The 12,754-nt window shown below is 44.2% G+C and overlaps 1 protein-coding gene across 24 annotated transcripts in view; it reads left to right on the forward strand.

Annotated features, from left to right (window-relative positions):
- Window positions 1–12,754, forward strand: part of R3HDM2 (R3H domain containing 2) — a 167,548-nt gene that overhangs the window by 134,700 nt on the left and 20,094 nt on the right. For 16 of the 24 annotated variants that reach the window (XM_053554523.1, XM_053554522.1, XM_053554524.1 and 13 more), the window contains 3 exons: window positions 1,647–1,879; window positions 4,344–4,513; window positions 10,341–10,442. In XM_053554523.1, coding sequence (XP_053410498.1) covers window positions 1,647–1,879; window positions 4,344–4,513; window positions 10,341–10,442 — 505 coding nt within the window. The remainder of the gene's footprint in view (window positions 1–1,646; window positions 1,880–4,343; window positions 4,514–10,340; window positions 10,443–12,754) is intronic. The other 8 variants (XM_053554534.1, XM_053554538.1, XM_053554545.1 and 5 more) reach the window with 1 other exon arrangement.

Genomic DNA, 12,754 nt, shown 5'->3' on the forward strand with positions numbered 1-12,754 from the left:
CCCATAAACACATGTATTTTTACTGAGTCCTGTCAGTATGCTTGTCCATTGAGATAGAGCTATTGGCTCTTACTTCAGGTCTGATTCTGTTCCTAGAAAATCTCTAACATACACTTTTCTCTTGTTTCCCATTCTATTTTGACATTCCAAGAGAAAGTGGTAAAGTTTTGGGGAAACAGAATATTTTCCAGTCTTCTATTCTAACTATAAAGAGAGAAGGATTTAAATTTTATATGTGCGTATATACACGCGCACACACACACAAGTACACCTACTTAGGGTTTCAGAGAAGAATTAGCATGTTGCTAACCACCTGTGCCAGTGTGTTCTTAGCTCACCATGGTTGGCTTGGCCAAAAAATAAAAAAGTGACCCTAGCATGTATTGTGCTCATTTTCCTTACAGCGCCTCTGGAGCAAGTGTTCTAATAAAGAAAGATATTTTCTTTGATATTAATCCACTGAGAAAAACACCTTCTTTATTAGAATAACTCTGAGTCTAATGCCTTTGAAGCTAAGAAGATTGGGATGAGGTTTTCTATTTGCTTTTGGCAAGATGGTGGTGAAAAAGGAGGGAGCCCAAACTATACGATGATTTTTGCTTAATTATTCTCAATATACATACCAAAATCTTTGTAATTGTTGTCATTTGGTTTCCTGAGGTTATTAGTTATTGGAGGTGGGGATGTGAAAGAAAATTTGCTGGCTCTTGGTTGCTTATTGATTAAGAAATAGGAAGAGCTCAACAAGACAGGATTTTCAGACCAAGCTCACTATTTTGAGGCATACAGCTGTTTATAATCATACACAGTGATTGTAACATCAGGGTAATGATGTTTCCAGAGCTAAAAAAGAGAGGAAGAATCCCTTTTCTTAATATCTTTGCCCAGGACGATAGGACTATGAATATGGAGGCAACGAGGCACAGTCAGTCCCCTCTGCCCCTTGCCATCCTGATTCCCAAGGGCATATTCGCTTGATCTTGCTGAGGACTTTAACCGTTAGAGACCCTGGTACCAGTTGTTCTCAGACACTAACATGGAACTTCCACAAACAGGTTGGATCATTTTAGACTTTGTAGACTGTTTTCCAGAATGTCCCTTTAGTCCTCTATACTCTTCTTCCAACTCCTGGAAAGGTGGCCATAAGCAGCACCTCTGCTGGCTTAGACGTGTGTTATGTGGAAGACCTGTTGTGGGATTTATCTGTGTCATTGGCTATTCTTGCCTTCTAGCAATAGTAACTTCTAGGAGTCCTGCTTTCAGAACTCCCAGAAGGAACTGGTACCCCTCTGTTCCCCACAATTTCCTGCATGTGTGGGATTCTCCTCAGGGAGTGGGGAAAAGCCCACAGCCAATCTCAGCATCATGTGTGTGGTTTCCCATCCACCTCTGGTCCGATGTATTGAATTAATTGCCAGTTCACTGTCTCCAAGATTTGCCTCTCTGTTCTTTGTTACTGTACTGAATCTTGTTCTGTCTGCTCCCATCAAGTCTTAGTTGGCCAACCAGCTAACAAGAAGTCAGTGTCCATCCTCTCCCTAATCTGCACCCTCTCTTTGTTATTGAGAGAATAGAAATGAACTCTGTCCTATCCCTTCTTCTGAAGTGGTGGGTGGGGGGTGCTCTGACCACTGTGGTCTCTGCAGGGGGAACCGTGAAGGGCTGAGCCGCACCTCAAGCAGCCGCCAGAGCAGCACAGACAGTGAACTCAAGTCCCTGGAGCCCCGGCCTTGGAGCAGCACAGACTCTGATGGCTCTGTTCGGAGCATGCGACCCCCTGTCACCAAAGCCAGCAGCTTCAGTGGAATCTCTATCCTTACCCGAGGTGACAGCATTGGCAGCAGCAAAGGTGGCAGTGCAGGAAGGATCTCCAGGCCAGGTACTGCTGCTTCATTCTTTCTTTCTCATGCCTGTCCCTGTGTATTTGTCTTCTTGGTTGTGTAATGAACTATCACGTCACTGATATTTACCTTTAATAAAATATTTGCCCCAGTATATTTTCCTGGAAACCTAACATAGCTGGAGGGTGATTTGATTTCTTATTTATTTTTATTTTTTTGAGATAAGAGTCTCACTCTGTCACTCTCGGTAGAGTGTGTGGCCTCACAGCTCACGGCAACCTCAAACTCTTGGGGTTAAGCAATTCTCTTGCCTCAGCCTCCTCAGTAGCTGGGACTACAGGCGCCCGCCACAACATCAGGCTATTTTTTTATTTTTAGAGACGGGGGTCTTGCTCTTGCTCAGGGTGGTCATGAACTTCTAAGCTCAAGCAGCCCACCCACCTGAGCCTCCCAGAATGCTAGGATTACAGATGTGAGCCACCACGCCCAGCCAGGGATTTGATTTTTTAGATCTATTGTCCTTTCTTGTATCTAGTGCCCTCTCTTAATTTTTTCCAAACCTTCCACCCTGAGTGGGGGGAGGAGACTTTCCCGGACTAGATTATTCATCTGATTTTTGACTAAGGTGGGAATCCCTATCAGCCCAGGTTATATAGTAAGGTAAAAACGATAGCTGCTTTCATTTTGTGCTCCTTGAGATTATAAAGAGGCTTTGTTCAGCAGAGAGAATCCGTAGAGTTTAGCTGTTTGTTATGAGTTGGTAGCAGGCAGTAGGCTGGAACTTTAAGGGATATTGCTCTGGCTGCTTTTCTGGAGTTCAGTGACTAGAAGGAGCAGACACGAAAGCCCCGAAACCACCCTTAAGCTCTCCTGATCTGCTGCCTTGCCATATCCATCTATTCCTGCTGCACTCTTGCAGCAGAGTATTTAGCCCCTTATACCTGTGGATCTCTACTTCACCGTTTCCTCTCTCTAAAGAATTGCTTGAATCTCATCCTGCAAGTTCTATAGGTGTTATCTCCAATAGACATCAGTAGTGTGGAAGATTATGCTTCTGACCCTCAGGTTTCTACTGCCCTTCTCTGTTATTTTCTTTCTTTCTTTTTTTTTTTTTTTTAAAGAGAGATTTTCACTCCGTCGCTCTCCGCAGAGTGCTCTGGTGTCACAGCTCACAGCAACCTCCAGCTCTTGGGCTTAGGCTATTCTGTTGCCTCAGCCTCCCAGTAGCTGGGACTATAGGCGCCTGCCACACGCCTGGCTATTTTTTGTTGCAGTTCTGCCGGGGCCGGGTTTGAACCCACCACACTCCGTATATGGGGCCAGCGCCCTACTCACTGAGCCACAGGTGCCACCCTGTTATCTTCTTTCTTATCCCAATGTCCAAGCCTTTATCCAGATCTTGCTTTTCTTTTCTTTTCTTTAATTATGACACTAGCTCCCAAACTGATCTCCTTGCTCTGCTCTCAGCTCTTTTTAGAGCCAGCCTACCAATCTAAAACAGATCTGAACACATCGGTCCCCTCTTAAAAACATTTGTTTCTGTTATCTCCTGCATAATAAAATCCAAACTACTTAAAGTAGCATAACTTCCTGACTCTGGTTTGGCATTGCAATCTCATTTCTAGATACCTATCCCCCTCCAGGCCTCCAGCTATTTCTAGAATGTGGCATTAGTTTTATACCTTCTCAGTCTGACAAGCTCTGTTCATACTTTAAATCTAGTGCTCCTGCCACCTCCTTTTTAAATTCTTCCCTGACACTTCTAATAGTTATTGCTTCTTCGTCTTTGCTTTCAAACAGCTTTGTTGATATCACTGATGTATCCCTTATCTTTATCATATTGTAGTACATGTGTGCCTGTTCATCTCCCATCAGAAGATCCTGTGCTACTTAAGGACTGTGTTTTGTTCACATTTATGTCCTTAGTTATTACATGATGCCTGGCACATAGTAGGTATTCAGTGAAAGTATATTGTGTGAATGTGTTCATGCCTTGGAGAGCCCAGAAATGGGAAAAATAGTTGAGTAAATGTTGTGTGTATGTGTGTGTTCAACCATGTACTCAAAGAGGCAAGGTTGTGCTCTCACCAACTTACGTAGGAAATGCTGCAAGTTGAGAAGAAAGCAAAAAGAAGAAGGTCCCTTAAGGGCCCAGGAATCTGTACCCTCCCAGGAAGTCAGCATTCACGTTTTCAGCTCTCTAATCATGATGGACAGAATATGGGTACGTCAGGGGAGGTGCTTCAGCGGCCTCACATTTTGTCCAATTCCAAAACCAAACATTGACAGTCAAGGTGATTCCTATCCCTGGGGAGCAGAAACCTGCTAAGGTGAGGATTCCCTTCAGTAAGCCAACTGAAAGGTATCTGTGGTCTTCACAAGGCAGTGGGGGAGTGAAGAGGAAGGGCAAGGAACCAGAGAAAACCAGCAACTATGCCTTACAGGGGCAGCATGTTCATGGCTTGTGCTTACAGCTTTTGGTGGGTCTCCTCTTTGCCTTAGGTATGGCACTAGGTGCCCCAGAAGTGTGCAACCAGGTCACCTCATCCCAGTCTGTCCGGGGCCTTCTCCCTTGCACTGCCCAGCAGCAGCAGCAGCAGCAACAACAACTTCCTGCTCTCCCACCCACACCTCAGCAACAGCCACCCTTGAATAATCACATGGTCTCACAGGTGAGTCACCACTCATTGTCACCCTACCACTCTGATTCAAGCAAGCTCTGGAAGTACAGCCATATCTCTTGTGTAGAGGGTGGCAGGAAGGATCTGTTTTTGGACACATGCTATTCCCTCCCCCATTTCTCATTTGTTAGTTGTAGGGAGGGAAGGATAAGGGTAAAAGTTTGGCCAGAGGGCTCTACTTAGTGGAGTCAGACTGGGAGTTTCCTGCTTTATATTTCTTCCTTTATCTCCTGAGAGTTGTCAGTAAGATTTTATCCCACAGCACATTTCTCCTGTACTTCATCTCTCTCTAAATCCTGTGTAACTAGCAAGGTTTTTCGCCATATCCATATGTGGAACTTGGAAAGATCATAGCTCCCACCATCATCTGACTTGTGTGCTAACCTGTAAACACATATTTATCTATTGGGGCTTGAGGGGAAAAGAAACTACACTCAAGACCCCTGCCATATATGTGCCAGAAGACACAAAGGCCTGAATGTTGTCTTTATTTCTCACACCTTAACAGGACTAGACTGATAGGTATTGGTCCAACTAGGGTTTAAATGAAGTTTTGTTCCTTACAATGAAAGTCATCAGCCTAAGAAGCAGGTTCTATTCTAAACAGAAACCTCAGTGTTCTGGGTTTAAAAGTCACCTTAACACTCTGAGTAGAGCTGTGCTGAGACTCATTTATTCTTTTCCCCCATTAATACAACTCTTCATGAGCAGAAACCCATAGTTCATCCTGAAGTATTCCATGGTGCTCAGGAAACCCATATATCCACAGGCTTTTCTGCTGCAATTTAAATTCGTGGTTCACCTCCTAAAGTCCCTCGTCCCCCTGTTCAGTCAGTCTAGTTTGTCCTTAGATATGTCTCTTCCCCAGGTAAAAGAAGCAAGTCCCAAGCACGAATACTCCACGAATTAGAAACTGGAATAGAAAGACCCTAGAATGGCCCAGTACTATGCTATCTCAAATATCATGAAATGAAGCTAAAATACAAAACCGTGAAAATCTAGGAAATTCTGCTTTGTATTTAAATATAACCCACGTGCAAGTCATTCCAGTCCTTCGTCTTAGTTCTAACTCAATTTTCTCTGTAGTCCTGACTTGCTTGTTCTACCACCATTTACCCCAGTAAGTCTCATTCATCTCAGCTTATCTGACTCCCTACCAAAGCACGGAGTGTGCTTTTCTCTTCTTATCTTAATTTAAACCTGTAAGTAGATCAACTCTGTGCTTCTCTCCTTCTGGCTGTCTCCTACTGTGTTTTTGTATGTGTGTGACTCACTTTCCCAAGGTCCCAATATTGTCTAGGTTTTTTTTTCCTAAAACGTGTATATTTTAATAGTCTTGCTCTCTTTTCTTCTTCTCAGTTTTCCATTCGCCTCTAACTTCCACTTGCCATCCACACCTAAAAACAGACAGCAAGAGTGGGTGAAGAACAAAGAGATAAGAGAATAACCATTTGGGAATAAAACTTTAGATAAACCCCAACTTCTACTCACTTTTTGTTCCTGCTACTGGATTGATCAGTTGTTGGTATTACTCGTCTCCTGAGTGTGGCACTAGGGTAGGGGCTATGGCTTGGGGATAAGGGAGCATTGTTTGGTATAGAGTTCTTTGATATCTTAGAGAGTCATTCGTGAGATCACTTGTCTTCACTAACTCCAAACCGAAGAATCTTAGCCAGGTAAGTTTCAGTGTCCCAGAAGCATTTATGGAAGCTGCTAAAATTACATCACCACCCCACTGTATATATCTCCTCTTTTTCTTTTCTTTTCTTTTTTTTTCTTTCTTTTTTGAGACAGAGTCTCACTTTGTCTCCCTCCATAGAGTGCTGAAGTGTCCTAGCTCACAGCAACCTCAAACTCTTGGACTCAAGAGATTGTCTTGCGTCAGCCTCCCAAGTAGCTGGGACTATAGGTCCCCACCACAATGCCTGGCTATTTTTAGAGACAGGGGTCTCCCTCGTGCTCAAGCTGGTCTCAAACATGTGAGCTCAGGCATTCTACACTCCTCACCCTTCCAGAGTGCTAGGATTATAGGCGTGAGCCAGCATGCCTGGCTCTTTTTTTTCTTCCTCTCTATTTTTTCTCTTCTTCCTACTGCCATTTTCTCCTTTCTCTTTTCTTTTTCCCTGACTGGCTCTCCAGTGCTGGGGATTCTCCAAACTGAAGTTGCCAAGCCCAAGAATAATTAGTGTTCAGTTTCTGAAATGGCACCTGACAGTGCAGGGATTAGGACATGATGATGCACACACACCACTATGCTTACTTAAGTGTTTCCTTTAGAAAAATTTAGAGAAAAGGTAGGTACCTTTAGCTCTGTAGCAAGAAGTATTTGCCCCAGGCTTAGTTTTTTTTTTTTGTGGAGACAGAGTCTCACTTTATGGCCCTCGGTAGAGTGCCATGGCATTACACAGCTCACAGCAACCTCCAACTCCTGGGCTTAAGCGATTCTCTTGCCTCAGCCTCCCGAGTAGCTGGGACTACAAGCGCCCGTCACAACACCCGGCTATTTTTTGGTTGCAGTTCAGCCGGGGGCTGGCTTTGAACCCCCCACCCTCAGTATATGGGGCCAGCGCCTTACCGACTGAGCCACAGGGGCCGCCCTGCTCTTTCCTTTCTTGGCAGGGTTCCTCTGTCAGAGCAGGCCTTCATATTATAGGTCAATGAACACATGAAACCAAGGGGTGAGGCTGAGGATTAAAGAACCAATGATTTCCTTTTGCCCAGATTACTTAAAACAGAGTGGATCTCTTGAAAAGGAGCCCTCTGAGCCTCTGTCCTGTGGTCCTCAGGTATCCAGGAGCCAGTGATCTTGCACCAAATCCACCAGTAGGTGGCAGCCCTGTCCCTCAGGGCCAATCTTGTCTTTCTTTTCTAAATAAATTTCCTTATTATTTTTCAGAAGTTCTCTGGCTCTGGAATTTGAAAGTTTTAAAGAAGAGAACTATAGCTGAGAGTAACTATGGAATAGCTTAAGAAATAGGAAGTGATACCCCTTCCTTGTACCACTGCCTTTCCCCAGTTAGGGGAGGCCTAAGAGAGGAGCATCATTTATTCTCACTCTACTCTTTATTCGAAACTCACAAGTGGGCTCCGCGCCCATAGCACAGTGGTTATGGCACCAGCCACATACACTGAGGCTGGTGCATTCAAACCCAACGACAATGACAACTGCAACAAAAAATAGCCAGGCATTGTGGTGGGCACCTATAGTCCCCAGCTACTTGGGAGGCTGAGGCAAGAGAATCGGTTAAGAAAAAGAAAATAAAATGACTATATCTAAAAAAAAAAAAAAAAGAGAGAGAATCGCTTAAGCCCAAGAGTTTGAGGTTGCTATGAGCCGTAATGCCACGGCACTCTACCAAGGGCAACATAGTGAGACTCTGTCTCAAAATAAATAAACAAGCAAACAAAACTCACAAGTGTGATGGGCCGGATGTGGTGGCTCACGCCTTTAATCCCAGCAATCTGGGAGGCTGAGGCAGGTGGATTGCTTGAGCTCAGGAGTTCAAGACCAACCTGAGCTTTAGAGCAAGACCAAGTCTCTACGAAAAACAGAAAAACTAGCTGGGTGTTGTGGTGGGCTTCTATAGTCCTAGCTACTCAGGAGGCTGAGGCAAGAGGATTGCATGAGCCCAAGAGTTTGAGGTTGCTGTGAGCTATGACACCATACCCAGAGCAACACACTGAGACTGTGTCTCAAAAAATTTTTTTTCTTTTCTTTTCTTTTTTTTTTTTGAGACAGATTCTTACTATGCTGCCCTCAGTAGAGTGTTGTGGTGTCACAGCTCCCAGCTAAAAAATTTTTAAAAATTAAAAATAGAAAATTGGGCAGCGCCTGTGTCTCAGTGGGTAGGGTGCCGGCCCCACATACCAAAGGTGGCAGGTTCAAACCCCGCCCCAGCTAAACTGCAACAAAAAAATAGCCAGGCATTGTGGCGGGCGCGTGTGGTCCCAGCTACTTGGGAGACGAAAACTTGGTAAGAATTTAAAGAGATTCCTTTTGAAAAAAATTTCTTTTCGCAGTTCTCTAAATAGCACTGCAGAGTGTCTCCAAAGTCACCATACATAGGGAAATGGGAAATTGGTAGCTAATGTACCTTTATTTACAAAATACTCATTACAAAATTTTACAAGGATGTGGCCAACACATAGAGAATATCTTGTAAATATCAGCAAGAAAAAAATCAAACTACCCCATTAAAAAAGTGGGCAAAAGACATGAATATAAGCTTTTCAAAAGAAGATAGACTAATGGCCAATAAATATATGAAAAAATGCCTAACATCTCTAATTATCAGGAAAATGTAAATAAAAAGCACACTGAAGTATCACTTAACGCTAGTGAGAATGGCTATTACCCTGCAGGATTCTTGTGTGAGACTGCGATAAGACTATGTATTGAGACAAGAATATAAATACTACTTCCATCCTCTTCCCCATCCCTCCCACCTCCAGGGTCTATGACTGATGAAGTGATTGAAATGGCTAGAGGGGAAGAAGGGAGAGAAAAAAATATAACTGACCATTAGTTGGTTTAGAACTCTCCGTGTTCCTAATAAACAAATCTTCCTGCTTGAGGCTAGCGAAGGAACTAATCGGATAAATACCAAAGCTAGGCTATTTATATTTTATTCCTAAATCTTTCCTGTTTGCTTTGGGAGGAGATTTTTCATACTTCCCTTATAGCCTGGAGAACACAGAACAATCATGGGACAGAAGGAAGTAGCCAGCCAGCCTCTGGGAGGCTGAGGCAGGTGGATTGCCCTGAGCTCACAGGTTCAAGACCAACCAGAGCAAAAGCAAGACCCCATCTCTTAAAAAAAAAAAGAAAAGGGCAGCACCTGTGGCTCAGTGAGTAGGGCGCCGGCCCCATATGCCGAGGGTGGCGGGTTCAAACCCAGCCCCGGCCAAACTGCAACAAAAAATAGCCGGGTGTTGTGGTGGGCGCCTGTAGTCCCAGCTGCTTGGGAGGCTGAGGCAAGAGAATCGCGTAAGCCTGAGAGTTAGAGGTTGCTGTGAGCCGTGTGACACCACGGCACTCTACCTAAGGGCGGTACACTGAGACTCTGTCTCTACAAAAAAAAAAGAAAAAGAAAAAGCCAGGCATTGTGGCAGGCGCTTGTAGTCCCAGCTAGTTAGGAGACTGAGGCAAGAGAATTGCCTGGGCCCAAAAGTTGGAAGTTGCTTTGAGTTATGACACCACAGCACTCTACAGAGGGTGACAGAGTGAGACTCTATCTCAAAAAAAAAAAAAAGCAAGTAGCCAGAAGCATGATCTTGTGTGTTTTTTCTTTCTCTGGTCTTGAGAGGGAGACAATCATTGTGAATGAGCACTTCCTCTCCTCCTCCAGGGGAGCTGTGATGCGAAATCAGAGTGTGGCCAGACCTTGGATAACCCTTCCTACAGAAGCAGTGCAGCAATGCAGACAGGAATCCCTTCTCAAGTGGCATTCAAGGAGGATTATGATTGTGTTCCCCAATTTGTGTGTTCAGAAAAAAAGCATTGGGAAAAGCTGTGTTTGGGATCAGGCAGCAGACTCTGGCTCTGCGAGTCCTCAGATTGCTCCCAATAGCTTCTGAGTTCTGAGTGGCCAATGGGGCAGGGAGTGCAGGAGGTCTTTTCAGAGAGATTACCTGTTTGTCAGAGAGATGTGAAATGTAGAAGCAGGCATGCTCAGCAGCCTTGTTACTCATGTGAAGTTTTCTTATGATTATTAACCTTGTTTGTTCCTTCCCTTTTCCTCCCCATCTCTACCCTCCTGCCTCTTCCTTTGCCTCCTTTTCTCTTCCCGTTTCCATATGCCTCTCTGCTGGTCCACAGCCAGTCCCGTCTCTGCAGTCCTCTTCGCAGCCTGTTCAGTTCTCTCCAAGCTCCTGTCCCCAAGTCCTTCTGCCAGTCTCTCCGCCCCAGCAGTACAACATGGTACAAACTCCATTCCCCTTTTCGTCTTGTTTGTGTGTGGCCTGTATCTGTGGTATGCCTGGGTCAGTCTGTGAGAGCCTTGCAAGCAGGCTGTGATTTTGAAGGGCTGGGAACCATTCCTTTAAAGAGTCCAGCACAGGCTGAATTATACACCATTCTAACAGTCTGGTCACAGCACATCAAAAGATGCCTAAATATTTTTAAAAAAGCCTAAATATAAGACAGAAGAATGCTGAGTCCCCCCAAGTTTCAGGAGGGATAGTGAAATTGGTATTCTTAGAACTTAGGCTCCTCATCTCTCTATGTACCATGTACATCCTTCAGTTAATTTGTCCCTAGATATGTCTGAGGAACCCAGTGTATTCTGTACAGAATGGTTCCCTATAATTTTAATTAAAAATAAAAACATTCTCTGGTATCATTGCTAAAAACTTGAGCTATTCCTCTATTTTACCATGTCATTTTTATTTTTTATTTTATTTATTTATTTTTTTAGAGACAGAGTTTTTGTTACCCTCGGTAGAGTGCTGTGGTGTCACAGCTCACAGCAACCTCCTACTCTTGGGCTTAGGCGATTCTCTTGCCTCAGCCTCCTGAGTAGCTGGAACTACAGGTGCCCGCCACAACGCCTGGCTATTTTTTTGTTGCAGTTTGGCCAGGGCAGGTTTGAACCCACCCCCCTCAGTATATGGGGCCAGTATCCTATTCACTGAGCCATAGGCACTGCCCATGCCATGTCATTTTATAATATATAAAAATACCCTCTCCCACTGCATAGCACTTGCTGTTCAAATTGTTTGTGCTGTTACTAAAAATCCTCTGAAGATCTGATTTGCCTTGTAGTTGACAATTTCCATCACGGTTTTAGGAGCACTGAGTTTTTGCTTTGTGTTAATAAAGCCTTTAGCTTTTTCTCTAAAATCCCCTCTTTCCTCCTACCTCTTATCTCCATTCTGAAAAGTCCTGAAATATGGGCCTCAGTGAATCTCTAATCCAGTCTACTTGTCATCTACTCGTGCCCAATAAGGTAGCAAAACATCTAACTTAAAGATCAGATCCCTGAAAATTGAATGAAACTGTAGAAAAACATCATCTTTTGGTTTCTACTAGTTTCTTTTGCAAAAGAACTGTTGCTCTGGTGTGTATGTAGGTGGAGATGGGGGAGAGAGAGTGAATGAGAATTACTATCCAGGGAGTAGAAGGGAAGAGGAAGATAACAAACTCTAACCTATCAGCTTGTAAGTGAAAGATGGAACACCATCACCTTTGTTGCTTAGGGAAGAGAGCTGAGAAAAAAAGTTAATTACAGCCTGGCCAGTCAGTCTTATCCTCCAGCTTAGCCACTCACCCTGGCCTCCTTTCGGAGGTGAGAATTGGAAGTGGTTTCTGAAGGGCGGGAGAACACTAGGCTAGTGTCAGAGAACAAAGGTGGAAATGACATTGAGAGGGAGTAAGAAGATGAGCAGTGGGAGTGGGAGCCCCCCAGTCTTGCTGCTACACAGGCAGTGCTGTGGAGGCTCATGAATCTAGCCACCATGCTCTGCTTAAGGTGTTATCTGGGTCCTTTATTATAAAAATAGGAGTTATGGCAATGCAGGGTCCCTTTTTGTGGTTGTGAGTATGAGGAAGAAAGGAAATGGAAAGACTCGGCCAGGCATGGTGGCTTACACCTATAATCCTAGCACTCTGGGAGGCCAAGCCTGGTGGATTGCCACAGCTCAGGAGTTTGAGACCAGCCTGAGCAAGAGCAAGACACCCGTCTTTAAAAATAACTAGATGTAAAAAATAAATAAATAAATAAATAAATAAATAAAAATAATAACTAGATGTTGTGGTGGGCACCTATAGTCCCAGCTACTCAGGAGGCTGAGACAGGAAAATCACTTGAGCCCAGGAGTTTAAGGTTGCTGTGAGCTATGACACCACGGCACTCTACCAAGGGTAACAAAGTGAGACTCTGTCTCAAAAAAAAAGAAATGGAAAGACTCATAATCATTTTCTTTAACCCCCTGTTTGTCCTGTTTTTTTCTCTATATGGAAATTGTACCATTGCTCCCCAAGAGAAATCCTAATAATGATGCTAATCAGGGCAGCCATTGTTCCCTCACATGTGGTAGGGAGGGAAAGGTAGGTGCCAAACCTATCTGCAGCTGGGCTTGAAATTTCTTTTTTTTTTTGAGACAGAGTCTCACTATGTCGCCCTTGGTAGAGTACTGTGGCGTTACAGCTCACAGCAACCTCAAACTCCTAGGCTTAAGCAATTCTCTTGCCTCAGACTCCCAAGTAGCTGGGACTACAGGCGCCTGCCACAA

Source organism: Nycticebus coucang, chromosome 12, assembly GCF_027406575.1.
Source record: "Nycticebus coucang isolate mNycCou1 chromosome 12, mNycCou1.pri, whole genome shotgun sequence".
NCBI classification, from domain to species: domain Eukaryota; kingdom Metazoa; phylum Chordata; class Mammalia; order Primates; family Lorisidae; genus Nycticebus; species Nycticebus coucang.